The following is a 22,614-nucleotide window of genomic DNA, read 5'->3' as shown; positions in this document are numbered from 1 at the left end:
CGATCAGATTTTGGAGATTTGGAGAATTGGCGAGCTTAGAACCAAATATGTCTCCCAAGCAAAGATCATATATGTAGAGTAGAAGGTTAAGAGCTCATAAGACTCTTTGTAGGGAGAGCACCTGGTGTCAGCTCTCCACCACCCCCTGACACAGGTGCGTCAAGTGAGCTACTACTAGTTGGGAGGACTAGTAGGGCGGGTATATGAGGACCACAAAGGGACTCGTATGTCTCCATGAGTAGGAGTACTCATGGATATTACTGGGTCGCCCCAGTAGTGCATTGAAGTGTGCTGCTAGAGGTTTATGGGTACGGTTCCCTTGGCTTGCCGGTATGCCGCTTGCATGGAATGTGGCACAAACCTCCGAGAGATATCGTGGTGCGTCGAGGCTGCGTGATTGGACACGATATGGCATGGGAAGTCACTCGTGGGACTTGTTAGTAGACAAACATTGGAGAGTGCACAATGCTTGAGAAGGACAGAGGTCCAGTGTGTGCTACTAGTCTAGCAGCTTGTCTCGGAGGCCTGCCAACATGAGTGAAGGCATGATGCCATGGGGATTGGACCATGGACGCATAGGAGTCCTTGGACCGTGATATTCAGATGGTATTGAATGGAGCATGACGAGAGGCATTGGCACGTCAGCTTGGTGTTGGCTCTTGGCCACACATGCTATCTTGGCTTGCGAATCTCTGCGTGAGCATTGGTATTTGAATTTGCCTTACCATAATTAGAACCTATGGACAGTGTGAGTGTCTTGGATAGATATCCTTGACGCATGGTTGCACTCATAGATACTTGTGAGCATAACTCAACGGGAGTTGTTTAAGAGACGAAAGTGTGTAGAGGCACATAGTCGCGCGAAAAATGTGCCCATTGTTATCCGATTGGTTGGATGTCCTTGATGCATGGTTGGACTCATAGATGCTTGTGAGCATAACTCAGCGGGAGTTGTTTAAGAGACGGAAGTGTGTAAAGGCACACGGTCGCGCGAAAAATGTGCCCATTGTTATCCGATTGATTGGATATCCTTGATGCATGGTTGCACTCATAGATGCTTGTGAGCATAACTTAGTGGGAGTTGTTTAAGAGACAGAAGTGTGTAGAGGCACACGGTCACGCGAAAAAAATGTGCCCATTGTTATCCAATTGGTTGGAAGACTGACCTTGGCTCAGAGGAGTCAAGGTGCCGCACGGGCATTTTCGCTGTCAAAATGTCAGCCTGTGACAGTTAGAGCTAAAGTTTGAATAAAGTATTAAAATCAAAATAACATTTTGTTCTAAAGTCTAAAGGCAGTTGTAATTGGAGTGAACGTTTACATTGAGAAGTGAAGCTCAAAGCGTAGCATGGAAGAAACAATAGCGGTACGAAAACTCATAGGTGTGTTGGTCACCATTGGTAATCTTTAACAATTCTCACTTGATTAAGATTGTTCTTATTTGATACTTTAAAATGTCTATCATCACATCAGGTAGTTTCTTATAAAAGTAATGATATGTGCACCTAAACATTACATGACGTGTGAGTTTAGCTTAGCAAATCACATTTAATAAAACTGAGACCCACTATATTAAAAAACAGTGTCACGTCATTGTGTGTAATGTTTGGGTGCACATATCATTACTCTTCTTATAATTAATAAGTAATACTCAATATTAATTATTAAAATGTGTAAGCTCCAATATTAAGTTATACTAATAACAACATGTCAGTTCATATAATATTAGCACTAGTGTGCGCCTTAGCAATACTTTTTCATTAATGTTGTTATTCTTTTGTACACATCCTCGCGTCTGTCTTTCGCTTAATTCACCGTCTTCTTTCTAATAAAAAAAGTTTGAAAAAAATATGCATACCCGTTTTCCTCTTCTCACTCTCTTTAGGCCTTGTCAACCTTTCATGATGATCTCCATCAAAACACCACACACAAAACAATGTGGATAGAAGAACAAAACATCGAAATTTCCATCAAAATAGGCCCATACTCATAGCCACCATATCAAGGAGGATGATCCAGCTGCATCGACCCCCCCACCCTATTAGCACCAGAAGAGAAAGAGTAGTTCGCTCCCCCAGCCGTGCGAAGCAAGACCGAGAGAAGCCAACTCCACCCACCGTGCCTTCTAGTCGCCAAAAGAAGTCCACACACTGGCTCCATTGGTGACCACGGACCAAGAAGTCGAAATTTTATTTTTGCATTTCATATCCTTCCTTTCCAATGGTTTTTTCTAAAATGAGTAAATGTAACATGCCTAAACTAAACAATTACAATGACGATGTTTAAATTTCAAAGACAATACTCGACTTTATCACATACAATAAAAGTCGAATTTGATGTTGCTTTTTAAATGGAAGTTTATATGGTGGTGGTGGTGGAGAAGATGATAGTAATTCTTGAGAACTAAGTGACAATTTATGTGCGCCTGGGATGTGTACAAAATAATAGAAGACATTTTTTTTAATGCTATTAATATGAGTCCACCATAAATTAATTTTTTCAACAGTTGGGTAACACATTTTAAAATAAGATTAATATTCACTTCATTTGAGTGTATAGTGACCTAAGAATATATTAGTTAATAAGGTGTGAGAGTAATAACAAAAGAAAAGTATAAAGGGATAATAATCTTATCTACTAGATTTCTTCAAGTATTTTATCTTTTTCTTGCAACATTCCAGTTCCTTACTTACAAAACATTGAGTATCAAACTTTAGAATATTTTGATTATATTTCTCATTTTTCGTGTGTAAACTTTTTATAAAATATAATTTATAGTAAAATCTCTATATAATAATAGTTTTGGGACCGAACTAATTATATGATAACTAGATACAAACGTGCAATATGCACGCTTGTTTAGTTTTATTAATATAATTTATTAATTATTTTTATTATATTTATATTAATGTCATATAAATTTCAAATAAATATTATATTTTAATTAAATAATTTATTTATTTTTATTTAAGTTTACGTTTGTTCTAATTTTTGAATTTAGGAGTAACAACAAGAGAATTTTAAATATTATACGTGAATTTTAAATTTAAGTTTCTTGATAGTTTTAAAAAAAAAGTAATTTATTACTAATTGTCAGTAGATTATATTATATGTTTAATATGATATTATTCTAATAAGTGATTTTAAGTTTAATTAAATTTTATTTAAGTTATAGAACGTATGATTTTATTATTTTTAAATAATTTTCATTGTAAAATATCTTTAAAATATCATATTTTAATTTGTTTAATTATTTATTATTTTAAAATAATTATCATGGTAAAATATCTCAAAAATATCATATTTTAATTTGTTTAATTATTTATTATTTTTAAATAATTATCATTGTAATATATCTCAAAAATATCTTTTTTTAATTTTTAATTTTATTTTATTTAAGTTTAAGAGTTTACAAATTACCGTTAAATATGAGAATATTCTGTTAAATATAAGAATATTCCGTTAAAGTTAACATTAAAAAATAAAAAACCGTTAAAACTAAGAATTTCCGTTATCTACACACTTATTATATAGAAGAGATACTTTTTCTTTTACCTTTGTACACCTAATAAGCTTCTAATGCAAGAAGACTCGAGAATGGGGTAAGAACTTTAGGGTCTGATTGGTTCGCGATTAGAAAACTGTATTTTTGAAAAGTGAGATTCTGAAATGAAAATCTGAATTTAGTGACTAAAAATATGTTTATAAAAATGTGATTGGTTCAATGTCAGTAAACTATTTTTGAGTTTTAAAAAATTGAATCTGTGATTGGTATTAAATTTAAAAATATAACAGAAACTGAATACGTGATTGGTTCAGCTGAATTTGAATATTATTTTAATTTTATATACATAGGTTGTATAATATTAAATTTTGATTTATCAATAGATTTAATTAAGTAAAATTTAATTATATTAATAAATTAAAATTTAATAATAGTACATTGATTAAATTCATAACAATATTGCATTACTATTAATTTTAATTTTTTTTTCTAAATTAAAGTTACATACATACAAATATATATGAGTTTCTGCCACTTTCCCATAATTTTTTTCCCAACTAAACCCCATAATAGTTTCTTTGCCAGCTAAAACAATGGCAAATATATATATATATATGGGTGCACTCTTACTATCCATGAATGATTACTTTAATATTAGCTATTAGATTAATATCAATGGTTCATATTTATAGTTGTTAATTAATATTTCTAAAAATAAATTTGATTTTTTCAAATTTTTGGAAGGGTGACCTGATAAAAAATTGTGTATTGATTATAAAAATATAATATTGTAAACTTTTCATTTTTCAATTGCATGTCAATTTATAAATATAGCTAATATCTCTCATTAGTTGGAAACAACATTAATTATGGAAAAAAAATAACGAAATTTGAAATTAATGTAGAAAAAAAATATTTACGTGTTGGTGACTTGCTATACCAAGTCACTATGTTGTCACATCATCATAATTGTTAGTACCCATCTATAGGTAATAACATTGAGAAGTCTTCCACACACATATATATATATATATATATATATGAACATGGCGAGTTCGGTTGACAGAAGAGAAATTGTCTTTCTCAAATAGTGGAGGGAAAAGAGCAAAATGAAAGAGTAGAAATAATTTGCTTTTAGAATTTTTGAGAATAACTTTCACAAAATAAAGAAAACGTCATTTTATTGTTTTCAATCTTACAACATAAAATCTGAATATAGATTTGGATTTTGTTTTCAAAAACTAGTTACCAATCACCTATTATCATGGGGTCCACAATTTTATAGTTTTTGAATTCTTAAAATAGGATTCAAATTCTCAATCAATCAGCCCCTTATATTTTGAGTAGTGCTAAGGACGCTCTATATTACACTATTTCTTTAAATTAGTAACATGTGTTATCTTCTAAAAAAGTGTTTATTTTTATATAATAAATAGTCATAATAGTTTAACTTTATTATGATTATACCATTATAATTAAATATCTTAACAAATTTCTTTATTTTATTTATTTATTTTTTATAATACTCACTTCTTTTTTTTATAATTCTCTATAGATAACATAAGAGAAACATGTATAATTATATGTGTATATATTTTTATTTATATTCACATAAATAAATTTAGGATAATTTTTTTTATAGGGGTTTCACTTTAAGCTCTAACGGTAGGGCTTTCAGTGTTTCTCAACCTGTGAATAGTTTTCGGCGCGACTCTTTATTGTGACCGTGTATATTGTAGCTATTTAAAACATCCTACAAATTTTCAAAATTTTTTGAATAGTTTACAGTACCGAAAACTAGGTTCAAACATGTTTTCCACGCGCATAAAAAAAATTAATTACGCATGCAACAACATGTTTGAACCTAGTTTTCGGCACTGTAAACTATTCAGAATTTTCTGAAAATCTGCAGGATGCTCTAAATAGCTACAATATACACGGTCATAAAAAAAAAATCGCGTCGAAAACCGTTCACGGGTTGAGAACACTGAAAGCCTTACCGGTAAGACTTAAAATGAAACTCTATAGAAGAATTCTCTAATAAATTTATATTGTTGAGTTAGTAATTATTATCATTTTCTTCTTGTTGTTTATTTTATTTATTTATATATACATATAAACATTGAATTATTTTGTAATAAATATATACATTAAGTTAATAAAGTTGAACCCATATTTTTTTTTTGTTATATGTTATATATATATATATATAGTAATTATAAATGAATTTGAGAGGAAATAAAAAATAATATGAACTATATTCAGATTTGAGAATTATTGAAAAAGAAATGAGTTCCTTCAAAATAAAGTAAAGATGTGACTTGTGTTATTTAATTATAATGATATAATCGTAATAAAGTTAAAATATTAAAAATAGATATTATTAAAAAAAAGACAGATGTGTAATATGTAATATAGAGTGTTTCTAGCACTCCTTTTATATTTTATTACATATATATATTCTTTTTTTTTTGCCCTTTTGACGAAAGCTTTTGGATTGTACGGACACATGAGATGATTAGTTTTGTTGGATCAAACTGACAAGCTTTTCAAAATTGAAAATAATAATTAGATAAAAAGGACATAAAATTGAGTCATATTTTTTTTTGCTTTATGAATGTATGATGGGTTTGGTGGTGGGTCCCTTTTCATTTTAGGATAACACTTGTTTATTATTATAAAGGGTTGTTCTTGTGTTGGAAGAAGAGGTGAGATTCTTGGTCCCACTTTTGAATGAGATTATCTTACAGTCCAAGGAATGAAATAGTAATACCTTCTCAAGAAGTAGTCAAATTCTATAATTTTTTTTAAATTTATTTTTTGGTTGGAAAAATGTTATCTTTGTTTTGGACTACTTTTATTTGAATTTGTGTCTTCTTTGTTAAGTCATCTATGGCTTTGCATTTCTATTAAATAATATATATAGAATTTGGTTGACGGGACTTTTAAAAACTGCTTTTGAGCTTCTGAAGTTCCAAGACTACTTTTATTGTGTTCGATAACTACTGAGTTTCATCTTTTACTTTTAAAAACTATTTTAACAGAAACCAATTTTAACAATTTTCTTAAGAAGTAAAGCTAAAAGCAGAAGTAGAAGTTCAGCTAAATAATACCATATTAATGATATTATGATAGTTTGTTAAGGATCAACAATTTCTCATAGTATAAAATATCACTATTATTATTTGTTGAAATAAATTGTATCGTTAAAAAGATTTTTTTTATAATAAATGAACGAATTTTTCTTATTTAAATAAGTTTATTATCTAGTCTGAAAACATATTAAGCTAATTTATGTGTCGTTTCATAAATATTGTGGTCGTTATGAGAAAAAGATGTTATCGAAAAATTTAGATAAAAAGATGATGATTTTGGGGTCAATGGGAAGTGAAGATGCAAAATCAAAATCAATAACAAACAAACAAAAAAAAAAACCAAAAGCACTTGGATTAAAAAAAAAAAAGGAATATTGTGGAGAGTATGGTGCAAGGTTCTCAAAAAAAAAAAAAAAGAAAAAAAAAAAAATGAAAAGAATAAGATTCTATAGTATTTCAAGTACAACATAAAGGAAAAAAAGGGAATAATATTTTATAGCATTCACACTTAAAAAAGTTTCGAACATCTAATGTGATTTTATTGAATATGACTAAATACAAGGAAAAATACATATGCACTCATATAAATACAAATTATGAGCAATAAAAACACTAATGAATCATAAATTGAGAATTTTGTGTCAATTATGTAAAGTGTTTCTCAAAATTTATGTATGAATACAATAATTGAATAAATGAGATTACAATTAGTATTATAATTATGTGTAGTTATTCTTTCAAATAGGTTCAAATGTAGCACATTAATTGAATAATTGAAGAAATGAGATTACAATTATTAGTACTCCAAATTCACTCCTATAGGGCCTGGGCTAGACATGGGCCGGGCCTTTGCAAAAAGAAATTAGGTGTTCACGTATTGATTTATACCACAAGTTTTCTTGAGTTGATTTATACCATTTTTTATTTGGTTTACTAGTTAACTACTCGTTGATAAATGACATAAAAGTGGCTGTGATTTACTAAATGAGAGTTGCCAAGGGGTACCAGTAGTACATTATACCACAAGGATATGACATACTGTTATTGCTGCAATATAATATTAGGTCCCATATATTTTAATTTAATAATTATTATGGGGTATCGTTAACTAATTATACAGTGTCATCTCATGTGGTGATGGACACTTTAATGTGCTAAATAACAACACTCTTACTAAATATATATTATTCTATAACTGGTGGTAGAATTCATTGCATAAGCCAATTAAGTGGTATTTGTGAAGTTGGTGCAACATATTTTGAGCTTGTTAGAAATAGAAGTTAAAAAATCCAATTAAAAAAAGAAGAAAAAGATTATATTTTAAGTACATTATTTAAAAAGAAATAACCAAATAATATTTTTCTAACCAAGTTTTCCAATAACATGGCATTTTTCCGATAACAAACAAATTTAGAATTTAGAAAAATATATTAAGAAGCTTTAGCATTGATGTGTTCTATTTTTATATGAGAAGAAATGAGAATAATCTTTTGCTATTTGCTACAAATTAAAAGTACCAACTTTTGTTAGTATAATTCATACGAGTAATGATATGTGCACCTATAATATGTACTCAAACATTACACATAGTGACGTGTGTGTCACTGCTTTTTAAAACAGTGAGTCCCAATTTTAATAAATGTGATTGGTTAGACTAAACTGACACATCACTGTGTGTAATATTTGTGTAATATTTGGGTGCACATATCATTACTCAATTCATAATTTATGCTCATTGTTCTTTAAGCTAAAAAAAAAAAAAACTACACTTGATTTATTGAATATTTTCTAATCGAGTTTCCAATCTATATTGACATTTTGATGATAGTATTTCAATAATTGCATTTCTTGATGCCTATTTAATAGAAAAATTAAAACATTTTAGCTCTAGATGTACCACCATTGTAGTAAACACATGAGGATTATAGATCAATTTGTCAAGAACCAATAAACAAAAAAAGGTGACCAACTTGCCAACCAACCTTACAAAAATGGAAAAGAAAACAAAAATGCTCAACTCATACAATCAAGAATATGAAATATATACAATATTCACTTGTTAGCTTTGGAGAGGCAGAAATTGAAATTGAAATTGAAACTCCTCTGGACTGGAATGAACTTCAATTCAACACAATGCATCACTATTCCAATCTCTGTCTTGTTTCACCATATATATATATATGTATATGAGTGCTTATTGTACTGGATTCATTTGGAATGTGGAGGCCATCTTTTTCTCCTCTGACCTTTTAATCCATTTCAAAACTTCCAAAACAATGACTGAGAGAAGAACAATACCAAGAACAAATCCATAACCTATCTTCCAATCATCCCCAGCTCCTCCAATTTGCATTCCCAACACTATGTTCAATGCTCCAAAAAGAAGGGCAAGTCTTCCCATTGAATGGTGGTACCAGTTCCAGTACCTGCGAATCTTCCCTTCCTTGTTCGGTCGAAGAAAGAATGCCAATATCTGGACAGACAAACAAACAAACAAATTAAACAACATTCCTTTAGATTTTCCGCTCTACTTGACTTGTTCGATTGAATTAGAGCTCTTAAATAGGGGTGTTTGCGGTGTGGTTTGGATAGTTTGAACCCCTTTTGATACACTAGGCTTCATCAAATTAGGTCCGACTCTAAGTACAGGGGGTGAAGCGAAGCCTGTGCCTAGATTCCCAAATTAAAAGGAATCTAATTAGAAAAATGGTTTATGTATTTTTAAACCCTGTGTTTTGGCTAATTACTTAATTGAACCTTATGTTTTGATAAATTACTTTTTGGATCCTGTATTTTCTAAAATAGTTCAAATAGTCCCCTAAATCCGATTTTGATCAAATTTTTTTGAACTAAAATCACAAATAATTCATCAAACTAACAATTCAGAACAAAAATACAGTCATTTTACCTAAGAACTGTGTTGTTATATTCATTTTTTTGTTCATCAAAATGAGGTTTATGGGTTTATTTGAACTATTTTACAAAACACAGGGTCAAAAAAATGATTTGTCAAAACACATAGTCCAAACAGGTAATGAGATAAAACATAGAGTCTAAAAATGTATAAACTCTTCTAAAAAAACTATATTTAGACCTCCAAAATCTCATGGCCACTAACCTGAAGGATGCTAAGAACAAGAATAAAGATCCCAATGCCTCTATGTGTTGGAAAGTGAGCTCCTATCTTGTTATAAAGTTGTTGTCCAAGTACAACAGCAGCAAGGCCAAAGACAAATCCCACTAATTGAATCACTGAATGTAGATAGTACCACAAGGGATCCTTGTGCTTGAAGTATCTAGGGATAATTGCCCCAAAAGGAAGGATTAGACCCCATCCTAATATGGCCAAAATCCCATGGTTCTTCTTCATTTTGCCAAGATCATTAGGTGCATCACTTGTTGAGCCTGTAAACACATTCAGCAAAAAACTATAACAATTGCTACGTAGGTACCCAAGAAGGACTCGAACGTTGAACTTTGTAGGAGCAAAAACACTTCAAGGAGAAGATCAAAATGCATACCTGCATTGAAGTCAAATCTGATGGTTGTTTTGTCATCATGATGAGACAAGTGCAAGTGAGTTGGGTATGAAAATCCAAAAGCAAGAATAAGGGGTTGGTGATGGAGGGGTTTTTCAAATTTCAACTGAAAAGCCAAGTAAATTCTGGGTCCATGGAGAACAACAGAAGAAGGTATACCAGTAAGTGGCAATTCACCTTTGTCTGCTATGACTTGTGACTTTCTTGAACCTTGCAAATAATATTGCCTAGCTCTTGCTTGGCCTTTCTTTGTAACCCATCCCACAATGGCACTAGACCCAACCATCATCCCATCCTTTGAAAATCCTATTCCTACCCATCCAGTTGTGTACACAGCAGACAACACAATGTTCATCACATTATCTTCATTTTGAGTATACTGCAATAAATGTCACATGGGAGCATTCTAGTCAGCCAACTCACACCAAAACATGCCACTTCTTTGCAAAAAAAAAAATTACAATATCTTTTGGTTGGGGTGTTTGGCACATTAGATATTCTGTTTAATGTGAATTTGTAAAATAGCATTATTTTGATAATTCTTTGGAAAGTAGTATCCCGACGCACTATCCAATAATAAAAGAAGAATGAATCCCTATTTACTTGATTTATAAACTATAATCATTATGGAGGAGAGATGGCCGAGTGGTTCAAGGCGTAGCATTGGAACTGCTATGTAGGCTTTTGTTTACCGAGAAATACCATGTTGAACATAGGCCGCCTATGCCTAGGGCCCCAGTTTATAGAAAAATATCACTTTTTTTTTTTATACAAAAGGCACTTGTATCCGACACACTATCCAATAATAAAATAAGAATGAATCCCTATTTACTCGATTTATAAACCATAATCATTATGTAGGAGAGATGGCCGAGTGGTTCAAGGCGTAGCATTGGAACTGCTATGTAGGGTTTTGTTTACCGAGCAATACCATGTTGAACATAGGCCGCCTATGCCTAGGGCTCCAGTTTATAGAAAAATATCACTTTTTTTTATACAAAAGGCACTTGTATCCGACACACTGTCACATACACTCGACATTCATTTTATCAGAAAGACTACTTTACAAAGAGCTATCAAAAGAATACCATTTTGTAAAATGACAAAAATAATTTTTTTCTTTCTATTTTTACCAAAATTTTCTCAGAAAAAGTTTGACAATTTGTAACCAAGGAAAACTGAGATGAGACATACCCTCAAAACAAAAGTGTTCCAAACTGGCTTGCAGATAACATTAGACATGTTACCATAAGGTGGTGGCAGAAAATAACTCAGATCATTATTACAAAGCTCTAATTCTCCACCACCACCGCCACCACCGCCATAGCCAACTTCAGCTGCCCCAGCAGCATAGCTAGCATCACCATCAGCTGCCACCAAGCTAAGAAGACCGAGTGCCCATAACAGCCGAAGAAGAAGCCTAGAAGGAGAGGCCCGAAACACCCAACTCGCCATATTGGAAGAAGAGTGAGTGAGTGAGTGAGTGATAGTAAGAAAGGAGTAATGGATGAGAGTGAAGAACAACAAGAACAAGAGTAGGCTGAGGAAGAAGGAGGTGGTTGATCAGAGTGTGAAAGGGAAGACATGTATGGAAGTAGGAAACGGTTGAGAGGTTTTAGTCACTTCTCTTGAGTTTTAAGGCTCATTCTCTATATTTCTTCTACCGAATATAGTTGTTGCTGATGTTGGTGGGGTCCTATGCTTTGGTTTGGTGCATAGTTACATATCATGATTCTCCTCACCACCAAACCATAATTATATCAAATGTATATATATATACAATACTTGATGTATCTCTCTCTCTCTCTCTCTTAACAGCTCTTTTTGAGCCATACCAAACGACAAGAAACATGAAAACGACATCATATCAGCAACAGCATGCAATTATTAATTATTTTTCAAGTTTTAGAAAACAATAAGTTTTTAGTTAGAACAGTGTGATAATATAAATCAAGGAATGATGAAAGAAGTGTTATTATTATTTTGATAGTTAGACTCCTCCACCAAATACACTTATTTTAATTAATTAATCATTCATATTACTTGGTTTTAAAGTAATCTGTCGGTAGAGTACTAGAGGCCTCAGGAGGCCTCTGATCTCAACTTCCCATCTTGCCAAGGAAAACAAAAAGCAAAAGCAATGATAGTTTTCAGCTATGACTTGTAATATTATATATATATATATATGTATACATACACATATATGTATGATGAATGTACATGATAAGCAAAGAGGTAGATCTCTCTTCATTTTAGGCACTTGTAATGTGTTTTGATGAGGCCATTTAGGCAAATTTGGTTTTAGTTTGACCATGTTTCTTTAATAATATTTCTCCAAGTACGTAGCATAATTCACTACCATACATAATTGGAGTATAATAAATATACTATATTTTAATGTTTATAAATCAGAAATTTACATTTCATATGTTATATATTGTTTTTTAGATTAAAAAAATAATAGGAGTGGTTACCAACAGAGCTTTTTTTTAATATTTTTTTTACATTAATTAAGTGCTTTTTTTTGATACAAAAGTTACTCTAGATTATAGTCATCTAATTGAGATCAAAGGGTTAAAAACATTGGTAACCAAAAAAACACCCAATGTGTATATTATAGTATACTCGTTCATTGTAAAAATTTGCAAAATAAAAATGAAATTCTTTCATATTTAAAACAATTAATTTAAGAGAAAATTTTAGGCCCTCTCCCCTTTAAGTGTAAAAAAAAAATAAAAAAAATAAAAAATCTAAACACATCCTAAATTTATAAAGACGTTATGTTTGTTCCGAAATTCTGATGGTGGCGTTGGTTTTCTTTCTTTGAGTCCCAAAATGATTAGCCTAATATCACTGCTTACAATCACATAATTGGAGCTTCTTGAGGTCAAAACTCCTCTGCTCATTGGGTCAACAACCTTATTTTGTAACTACCAACTCTTGGTTGTACTAAGTTTCTCAACAATGCTTCTCAAAAGAAAATGGAGCTGGAAAACAACATTAGAGAAATGAAGTCAAAAATCACACAACAAAATAAAATATATAAGAGTTTTTTCTTCTGCAAGATAGTAGTTTTTTCTTATGATGGAAAGTAGAAGAAGCAAAGAATAAAATGATAAATGAGACAACTAGAATCTAGACCAAGGACAGTGCAAATGCTTTTCTTAGAGGCAGAAAGAAGAAAAGGGCAGTGACGATTTCAAAGCTTGAGTTTTGGGAGGATCTTGTTTCAGACCCGAGTTGGCGATTTGGCCATTTGGGTTCGGGAATTCTTCGGATACTAAAGGTGAAAAAGAAACAAAGTATGCATGAACAATGCATTCAGAGGCAGAAACATCTTTGTTGAAAATGTTGGTAAGTACATATAAATTTTGATTTACCTTACTTCTCTTCCAGAAGAAGTGACGTGCAAGAAAGAAGGGACGCTAACTCGTCTTCCGTCGCCAATCCAAAGCCTTGCCATCTTATTCTACCAAATTTGTCAAGGAGGAATATATATCTGTGCAGTGTGGAGAACATTGACAATGGTATTTCTTATAATCATTTTCTTCTTACATTAAATTACATAAAGTCAGAAGCAACAGAATGGTGTTCTACCCGGTTAGAAGGTTCAGTATATGAAGTTCTTTTCGGAAGTAGTAGTGATCGCCAAATGAATACACAATTTGCCTTTTGAGTGCAAAGTCATTTCCATCATCATTAGATTTCTTCATAATTCGAAGGAGAAGCTGCTTAATTGGAGTCTGGCATAAGAGCCACGAGTCTATGAACGATACCTAAATACCAACATGATTAAGACAACAGTAAGGGCTGAATGGAAAATCTGAATCGAGATGATGCCTAAATAAGGAGCCAAATAAGTTATTCTGACAATAGCTGGTCTTAAACAAATCTACAGATTTTTTAAGTTCTGTTCTTGAGCTAAAACTAAGTGCAGAAGATTGTACAAAAGCTTAGTAAAAATAACACTTTACCTCGTACAGGTTGACATCCTTTGAACTACGAAAAGTATCAAGAAAAGGTAGACTCCAAGAACTAATCATAGACTGTCAAGAAGAAAGAGCATTACATTATTCAAAGGTTTTCTAAATATGCCGCAATGAATTCAACAAAATTAGTAACCAAAAGCCTATGCCTAATTAGCAAATGTTGCTGCATCTTATACTAATTTCTTCCCTTTAATTTGTTTCAAAATCCTGTTACAGCACAATATAACAAAGCACAACTAGAGATTGTATACCTGCGCATTTGCTCGAAACGAAACGCATACCAAAGATGCCTTAGGGATAAGTGACTTAGCAGCATCAGCTGCACTTTCCTTCTCCTTCAAATCAATGGGAAGCTTCAATGCTTTCCCACTAGAGAAGTTCACTTCTATGCTAGGGAACTTCACAGCTGCCATTGCAGGAATGATTATCTTACTTGCCAAAGCAACCTAAAGAAATTTAAAAGTTAAAAAAAAAATTGAATGTCATCCACCAATTTAAAAGGTCAACTTAACTTAGAATCCTGGTTAGTAGACAAATCAACCCAAAACAAAGTCAAATTTTCTTTATCCAAATCACATTCAATCCCATTGAGATCAACACATATCATATATGAAGTATGAACAAAATCCACAAAAGGGTTATTGACTTTTGACAAAAGTGTTACCTTGCCACCGTGTTTCTTAAGCTCAGAAATATCAGCAAAGTATCCTCTGTTCATTTCATCTGCACTGCCATAGATAAATCTTAATACATGATTTAAACAAAAGGGTTTTGAGCTAAACAGAAAACTAGTAAGGATAGATAACTCACAGCCGAGCTCGTTCTTTGTCGATTGCATCTTTGCTCCCAAGCTGAGAGAGGAAAAGGGTTTATGTCATTTCAATTGTCGAGACAGAAAATTCAGACACTTAAAAAGAAAATGAGCAGGAAATAATTTCTGGGTAAGTGAACAGAGAGAGTAAAGTTTAATTCTTTAAGGGTACGTACCTTGTAAAAGTCGAAGAAGCGAATGGAGGTCCTTTGAGGAAAGAAATGGTGGGAATGAGGTATGTAAGAGACGAGCTCGTTCTTGTCTTTGAGCTTCAACAGTTGAGAAGCCATGAGAGAAGGTCGACTCAATCGCTTAACGCTTAACATCTTCTTCTTCGATTTGATTCCTTTCTGAGTCAAAAAAAGATTAGTAGCGAAGGAGTTTTGCAGTCCTGTAGTCCAGTGTTGATGATGGTTGATGATCTCGTCACTGATGAACAAAGATGGGCCTAGGCCCAATTGAGGCCCAAAATATCTCTTCTTTAAGGCCCACGTTTTCACTAGGTTTGGAACAAACAAAATAGAGGAAATTATCTTTTATATGATATTTTTAATAGAGTATGCAAAAATATGATTTATTTTTAAGAATTATCACTTTTATGAGTTTATTTTCTTATGTTTTTGTATAAAAATTAGTTTATGCCATAATTTTATTCTTAATCAAATTTTATTAATTTAGAAGGATATATTTGTAATTTAATTATTATTTTTTTAGCTTATTTGTTTTATTTTTATATAACGGATTTAAAAATTTCCTTTGGTTGTTTTGCAATTTAAAAAAAAAAAAAGAATTGTGTTTATTATTACTTTTTATTTATTGTAAACATTTTTTTTCTTTTTTTTTTAGATTGTACGTTTCTTTTTTCAAACCAGTTACTTGATTGATTTTTGACGGTTATGTAAAAACAATTCTAGAGACAGGTTAAATAACATGTACCATGAAGGGTAACCTGAGAGGAGTTACCTTCTGCCATTGGAGGGGTAACTAGTTACCATAAGAGGGTGATGGGTTACTCATATTAAATATGAAAAGAAAACATCAAATTTAAAGGAAAAAGAGGAAGAACACTTCATTAAAAAAGGAAGAAGTAACTATGATTTTAGTAACATAGGTAACTGTCACCATAAAAAACTCAAAAATAGACACACATATCAGAACGTGAAGGTAACCAGTTGCCCCCATAAATATACACACAAAGAGAGAACATGTTTGTGTGGCTGAGGTTTGAGACAGAAAGAAGAGTTGAATGCTAATTTTACAATAGCACCCCTATTTGACTGATGTGTTTTTTATTTTAAATATAGCTTCCATATTTAGTTAGCTAGTAGTTGCGTTTCCCATACTTTATCTTTTTCTTTAATAAATTTTTCCCATACAAATTAGCAAAATTATAATTTCCATATTTTCGCACAATGATGATATAAAAGTCATATTTTAAAAAAATTCTCAAATAAATAAGAAAAAATAAAGATTTACCTTCTATTATGTCTTTTTTAAAAATATTTTATACGGCTTTTATTCTTTATTGAATATATTTTTAGTAATTTTTTTTGAAAGAATATATTTAGTAATTGTTGTGTATATATTTGGTCACATTTAGAAACTATATATCCTTGAAATAAAAAACCTTACACATGTATTTTTTAATTTTAAATAAAGTTTTTCTAAGATAAAAAATAATTAAAAAATATATATGAAATCGTTAAAGAAAATAAACTTAATGAAAGTTTGGAGGACTAAGAATAATCACAAATAAATGGGTGTTTCACAATTAATTTCTGAATTTTAATTTTTTTAGCAATTTAATCATATATTTGCTAATAAAAGTTATTACAATTTTTACATCATAAATTAGAAAAAATTATGCATATTAAGAACCTAAATTTGAGCACTAATTAAATACATTTTTATTGGGTAAAAAATTCAACTTTTCATTAGTATAAATAATTGTTAGAAATTTAGAAGTTTAAGAACTTATTTGCTAAATCAGAACTTTATAGAAACCAAATTGCAACCAGATGTAGTTTACACACAGTGTCATGACAGTTTAGCGTAGCCAATCACATTTATTAAAACTAGAATGCAGTGTCTATAAGACAATGTCACATTACTGTGTGTAATATTTAAGTGTGCATATCATTATTCTTATTATATATATATATATATATATTGAAGAAAACATCATCATAGTCATTTTCAATATAAGAGAAAAGAAGGAGATAGATTATTAAGTGGCATGCATGTAATAATAATATTACAATTTCTAATGTTAATGAACTCATTTTTCTAAATATTCAAAAAGATGTAAGATCAGCATAGTATTGAGTGATCCATTTTTTGATGATCTTTATCTCAATCTCCCTTTGTTTCACTAGCCAATCTGGATCACTTGTTTCTGATGGAAGAATATCCAAACAATGAGACCCTGCAAAATAATAATAATAATTTTTCTCTAATTATAAGAATTATTACTATATATATATCTAATATAATATATTTAGGAGTTAATTTGTACAAACCGTTGGTTGTTTTGATGGCCAAAATGCTGTCTGATATGTTTTCCAAGACCCTATATATATATAAAAAATAATAATAGGATGAGATATTAATCAAATATTCATTATTAATTAAACAAATCAAGTTTAGTACTAATTAAATTTTTAATTACCCGCCACTACTATAAGGGTCTCTGAGTCCATTGGAGAATATTATGTTGCTTCCAAACCTCTTTAGTATAAGCTTTATATCCTGCAAATAGTCATATATAAATGTCTCTCATTATTTTCATAATCATGGAAATTATAATAAAAATTATATATAATTTTTTTTAATGTCATCCAACCCTTAATTATAGTTATTATGATGCATAAGTAGCTAAAGAAGCATTAATTGCATTTAATAAGACTTTTGATCTCACATCATATCAGACAAAATTAAGGTCTCTTCTCTACTCTAATAAAAGACACAATCATTTAATGTGTCTATATATACACAAAATAATAATAGGGGTTAGGGTTATTAAAAAGTCTCGTCACTATTACTAAAAGGTCTTTTGGCCAAATGATTTATTTTTTAAAATTATTTTGCATTCTAGCTTAATTTTAATAATTTTTTGCAAAATAATCTCTCATAATTTAGACAGTTAATCAAATTTTTTTCGATAACTGGTCAAAAAATTTAGACAACTAATCGAATTTTAGACAAATGTTATTTGCAAAAAATTATCAAAAATAAATCAAAATGTAAAATTACTTAAAAAAAGAAGAAGACAATTTTCACAAATTTCTCTTACTAAAAAGGTGAGGTTAATAATGTGGTTTTGTCGCATCAAATTATTAATCAATTTAAGTAAAGCTTATTATTAGTAAAGTGTATTTTTTTCTCTTCTAATTATGAAGTGATGATATATACATATATATATATATTTATAGATTAGATTACATACATGGCCTCCATAGTAAGTGGTGACCCAATGAGGACGTGGTGGAACTCCATAGTAGTCCTTACATCCCTTGATGAAGTCTTGTAGATCAAACGGCTCAGCTTCACCAAACATGGTATCGTTACCAATGCCTATTGGAAATACCATCTCACTACAAGTCTATATATATATATATACACATATATATATAAGAATAATTATATATATGATTTTCTTAAGGGTAACCTGCCAAAATGGTTTATTTTTTGGGGTGGTTTTGTACTTTGGCCTAATTTTAATAATTTTTTGTAAAATGATTTCTGACACTCGAAACAGATTGCCAAAATTTTTCAGACAAGTGATCAAAATTTTAAATTAGGTTCATTTTGCAAAAAAATATCAAAATTAGGTCAAAGTATAAAATAACTCTAATAAATAGACAATTCTTACCGATTACTCTTTTAAAATATAATTAAAAAAATAATTTATATTAGAGATTATTTTTATAATTAATTACCTGCCAATCCCAACCCTCATCAGTTTCGGTAAGATTTTGAGGTTTGTTGACATAACAAGACCTATTGGTCAAATAAGCAGAAAGACCTGAAAATATTTGATCGATAATACTGTAATTATTATTATTATTATTATTCTTTATTCCATCGATTCCTCCACACACTATACTAACTGGATAGTTTGGTGGACTATTGTATTGTGCTGCACTCGTATACACTCCTGCTAAATAGTTCATCAGCTCTGATGACGACTCCAAAGGCCTATACATATTTATATAACATTTTTTTATATTGATTAGTATATATATACTGTAATTATATGGAATAATATATTTATTTAAATAATATATACCGGCAAGTGTTGAACTTTTTGCTAAGTATTGAAAGACCACCAGCCATGGCTGCAACCTTATCGATTTCGGACCATGACTTCAGTATGGTTTGGTAACAACTCTCACTAGCTTCCTGCATATATATATATATATATATATAAATCATTACATTGAGATTTGAATCTATATATATATATATATATATGGAGCTTCTTAGGTAAGAGTATTATACTTTTGCCCTTATCATAGAGGTGTTTTCTATTTTCGGTACTTAGAGATATTATAATCCAATTTTTGTTGTATGATAGTGGACATGATAGTTCTAGGCATCCTGCCAAATTTTGGAAAATTCTGAATAATTTACAGTGTCGAAATCAGAGTTCAAACAATTTGTTTTCCACGCGTATAAAAAAAATCAAGCACGCGAGCAACTGATTGTTCGGACTCTCATTTCGGTACCGTAAATTATTTGGAATGTTTCAAAAATTGGTGCGATGCCTGTTATAACTATAATGTACATCATCATGATGAAAAAAAATAATTATAATTTCTCAAAGTATCGAAAATAAAAAACGTCCATATGGTAGTAGAGGTAAAAGTGATACCCTACTAAAAAATTCTTATATATATATATTTATGATATAATGAGAAGTATTACTCTAAAGTCTTTAGAGACGATTGAGAAGTAGGCATTTTGTGGTGTGATATCATCAAAATAAAGAATTGGAGCTGATGATGCCAGAGCTCCAAGGGCTACATGAGGATACTTCAATCTAAACCATGATGCTAACACTGAAAATATATACAAATAAATAATTATTATTGAATTTTGGCTATACATATCAAATAAGATGAGAGTGATTTATATATCTTAAATACTTATTAATTAGAAGTCAGCGGTATTTATATTAATCAATATATATATATTAATGTTATGATTAGTTGTATTAGTATGTTGAGAAATTAAGATTAAATAAGTAAATGAAAACTAACTTCCACCGTAGGATGCACCAATAACGATGATGGGAGAATATGAAGCTTGATATGTTTTCTTAACATGAAGGAGAATCTCAGCATAATCAGCTAGGGCTTGAGCTGAGTTGAAATAACCCAAAGTGCTTGCATTGTTTAGTGCCTCTTTTCTTGATCCATATGGAACTGATTTCCCATAATATCGATGCTGATATATATATATATATATATAAATACACAATATTTCATTATTACCACAATATTTGAGGCATATAGCAAGATTTTCATATATATATATACTACCATGGGAAAAGTTATAATAAAAAAGTGTTATCATAGATGTTTTATAATGTTAGCTATTGTTATTAAAAGTTGAACTTTTTATAACACCTTTTATACCCAATACATACTAGAATTTCTATATCATATATAATTAACCTTGTTTTCTTGTTATGTTATGTAGTTAAGTTTTAGATATACAACATGCATGAAATATTATAAGTTGCCTTATTTGAAGAGATTTTCCCTGCAATACATAGTTGCACCAGCCTAGCCAAACAGGCCCTATATATATAATAGATGAAATATGTACGTATATATATATATATGTCGTGATTACCTCAATAAAGACTATGAGAGCTTTAAAATGAGGGGCGTTCTCATTGATGAAGCCAATATCAGAGATGTCTCCATCAATAGGCGCTTCAGCTCCAAGGTAAGCAAAAATTGGAGCATTAGAATTAGGGCCACCCCAATACTTAGAGTTCACCACGTACCGTTGTTGAAATATAGAGTAACTTTCTGGCCTATAGTTGAAATGATCCAATGTTTGGTTGTAGAAAAATGTTTCGAAATCCTCTGAAATCGAAATCTTTGAAAGGGTTTCCGGGTTGTGGAGGAACAACCTGTCTCCGGTGACACTTAGTCTTGGAATTTTGGTGTAGAGATTGGTTGTTGGGGAAGAAGAAGAAGAAGAGGTATTAGTAAGTATTATTAAAAGATAAGAGACTAGTAGTAGTAGTTTAGACATTTTTTGTGATGAGTATATATATATGGTGCAACCATTAACACAATCTTATATATATAGTGTTGGTGATGTTTATTTTTTATATCTTATAAGACCAAAATATATATATATATATATTTTTAATATTATACATGTGATTAATGTTTATATATTTTTTTAATTTGTTTTTTTTTTCTCTACCTTGCAATTATCTTAGTTTATTAACTTTTAGTATTTAGGATTAGGAACAATGGTACTTATGATATGTTTGACTTTGACTATATGAAAGTCGATCAGTTAATTTTTTTTATATGAAAATTACTTTTTTTAAAAATAAAAATATATAAATTTATGCAATCGTTATATCTATATTGTAATTCATCATTTTTTTTCTTCATAAATTAAATGATGCATGCGCATATATTTTTAACATTTAGCATAATAAATATACAAATATATTTAAAGTATATATGTATATTATTTTCACAAAAAATGTTGAATATATATTACAAACATATGTGTAATATGAAATTATTTTAGATACTCTTAATTACTATATTGACCGGCGTAATCAACATCAGATATATATAGTTTCTACAATAATTATATAATAATTAAGAGAAAAGGACGAATTTGAATTGGTATTTATAAAATGCTTTGACTAATAATTTTCTTTACCAAGTCGGAGATAGAGAAATAAAAAAAAATTATAATTAAATTATTTATTAACTCAAAAGCAATCCTTTGGCATATGTAATTGAACATTTTCCTAGAAGATATATATATTCAACTTGCTGTAATTGAGATCATTACTTGCGTACCATTGGCACTTAATTAACTTTTCTTTCATACATATATATATATTAATTAAATATGTAATTTAATTAATAATTTATACATAATAAAAAACTTAGTTTGCTTGCCGTCCTCCTTTGGCACCTAATTTATTAACTTTGTATTAATTTATTTAAATTCTATATTTAATTAATAAAAATTAATTACATTGATTGATTATATTAATATGTACATCCTTGAGGAAACTTCTTATTTATCGTATTGCTTATCTTGGATAATAAGTTTTATTACTTGCAAAAGAACAAGTATTAATTAATATCTTATTTATATATATATATATATTCTATTCATTCAATTATTATATTTTAGATCAGAGTTTCTATGCATATATAACGTATGAAAACTTGTAGTTGACTAGTCATTGGTATAAAACTGTTGGAAGAAAAAACAAATAATGCGATGATATATTAAATATATAGATAGATAATTTGTCAATTTTTTTTTTATACATATTCAATGACAAAATATAATTATATAAATGGCCATTTGATCCGCAGGTTGATATACCAAGAGAAATTTTATTTTATATGCATGATAATTTAGTTAAATATTTTTAATATGCCAACGTAAGTTAT

The 22,614-nt window shown here is 30.0% G+C and overlaps 3 protein-coding genes across 4 annotated transcripts; all 3 read right to left on the bottom strand.

Moving 5' to 3' along the window:
- Positions 1-8,501: 8,501 nt before the first annotated feature.
- On the bottom strand, positions 8,502-12,646 carry LOC133816883 (cytochrome b561 and DOMON domain-containing protein At3g61750-like). The gene is made up of 4 exons (XM_062249205.1): positions 11,333-12,646; positions 10,121-10,517; positions 9,718-10,004; positions 8,502-9,072 (listed from the first exon to the last, which is right to left on the bottom strand). The coding sequence occupies exons 1-4, from the start codon at positions 11,591-11,593 to the stop codon at positions 8,794-8,796; spliced, it is 1,224 nt and encodes a 407-aa protein (XP_062105189.1). The 5' UTR covers positions 11,594-12,646; the 3' UTR covers positions 8,502-8,793.
- Positions 12,647-12,779: 133 nt separating this feature from the next.
- LOC133816884 (uncharacterized) lies at positions 12,780-15,324 on the bottom strand. Of its 2 annotated transcripts, none has more exons than XM_062249206.1 (8): positions 15,115-15,324; positions 14,938-14,978; positions 14,792-14,855; positions 14,379-14,573; positions 14,113-14,184; positions 13,736-13,914; positions 13,519-13,637; positions 12,780-13,125 (listed from the first exon to the last, which is right to left on the bottom strand). In XM_062249206.1, exons 1-7 carry the CDS (start codon positions 15,262-15,264, stop codon positions 13,520-13,522), a joined length of 819 nt encoding a protein of 272 aa, XP_062105190.1. In that variant the 5' UTR covers positions 15,265-15,324; the 3' UTR covers positions 12,780-13,125; position 13,519. The 2 variants fall into 2 exon arrangements, with proteins under 2 accessions (XP_062105190.1, XP_062105191.1); XM_062249207.1 differs by having other exon boundaries at positions 14,792-14,850; positions 15,115-15,254.
- A 1,901-nt stretch (positions 15,325-17,225) lies between these two features.
- On the bottom strand, positions 17,226-21,208 carry LOC133819252 (uncharacterized). The gene is made up of 9 exons (XM_062252454.1): positions 20,798-21,208; positions 20,200-20,386; positions 19,865-19,998; positions 19,227-19,339; positions 18,877-19,135; positions 18,384-18,539; positions 17,607-17,686; positions 17,458-17,507; positions 17,226-17,363 (listed from the first exon to the last, which is right to left on the bottom strand). The coding sequence occupies exons 1-9, from the start codon at positions 21,206-21,208 to the stop codon at positions 17,233-17,235; spliced, it is 1,521 nt and encodes a 506-aa protein (XP_062108438.1). The 3' UTR covers positions 17,226-17,232.
- Between the last annotated feature and the right edge of the window lie 1,406 nt (positions 21,209-22,614).

The sequence above is a fragment of the Humulus lupulus genome, chromosome 2 (genome assembly GCF_963169125.1).
Source record: "Humulus lupulus chromosome 2, drHumLupu1.1, whole genome shotgun sequence".
Taxonomy (NCBI): Eukaryota; Viridiplantae; Streptophyta; class Magnoliopsida; order Rosales; family Cannabaceae; genus Humulus; species Humulus lupulus.
The sequence above is the reverse complement of the archived record's forward strand: the minus strand, read 5'-3'. Positions and strand labels throughout refer to the sequence as shown.

Excerpts from the sequence above, each read along its gene's own strand:
- LOC133816884 (XM_062249206.1), bottom strand. The coding sequence starts at position 15,264 with ATGTTAAGCGTTAAGCGATTGAGTCGACCTTCTCTCATGGCTTCTCAA. Across the intron at positions 14,185-14,378 it reads CGTTTCGAGCAAATGCGCAG|TCTATGATTAGTTCTTGGAG; the intron begins GTATACAATCTC and ends TCTTCTTGACAG. Across the intron at positions 13,915-14,112 it reads AGGATGTCAACCTGTACGAG|GTATCGTTCATAGACTCGTG; the intron begins GTAAAGTGTTAT and ends GTTGGTATTTAG.
- LOC133819252 (XM_062252454.1), bottom strand. The coding sequence starts at position 21,208 with ATGTCTAAACTACTACTACTAGTCTCTTATCTTTTAATAATACTTACT. Across the intron at positions 19,340-19,864 it reads TCGTCTCTAAAGACTTTAGA|GAAGCTAGTGAGAGTTGTTA; the intron begins GTAATACTTCTC and ends ATATATATGCAG. Across the intron at positions 17,687-18,383 it reads CCACTTACTATGGAGGCCAT|GATATAAAGCTTATACTAAA; the intron begins GTATGTAATCTA and ends GACTATTTGCAG.
- LOC133816883 (XM_062249205.1), bottom strand. The coding sequence starts at position 11,593 with ATGGCGAGTTGGGTGTTTCGGGCCTCTCCTTCTAGGCTTCTTCTTCGG. Across the intron at positions 10,518-11,332 it reads GGAACACTTTTGTTTTGAGG|TATACTCAAAATGAAGATAA; the intron begins GTATGTCTCATC and ends CATTTATTGCAG. Across the intron at positions 9,073-9,717 it reads TTGTTCTTAGCATCCTTCAG|ATATTGGCATTCTTTCTTCG; the intron begins GTTAGTGGCCAT and ends TTGTCTGTCCAG.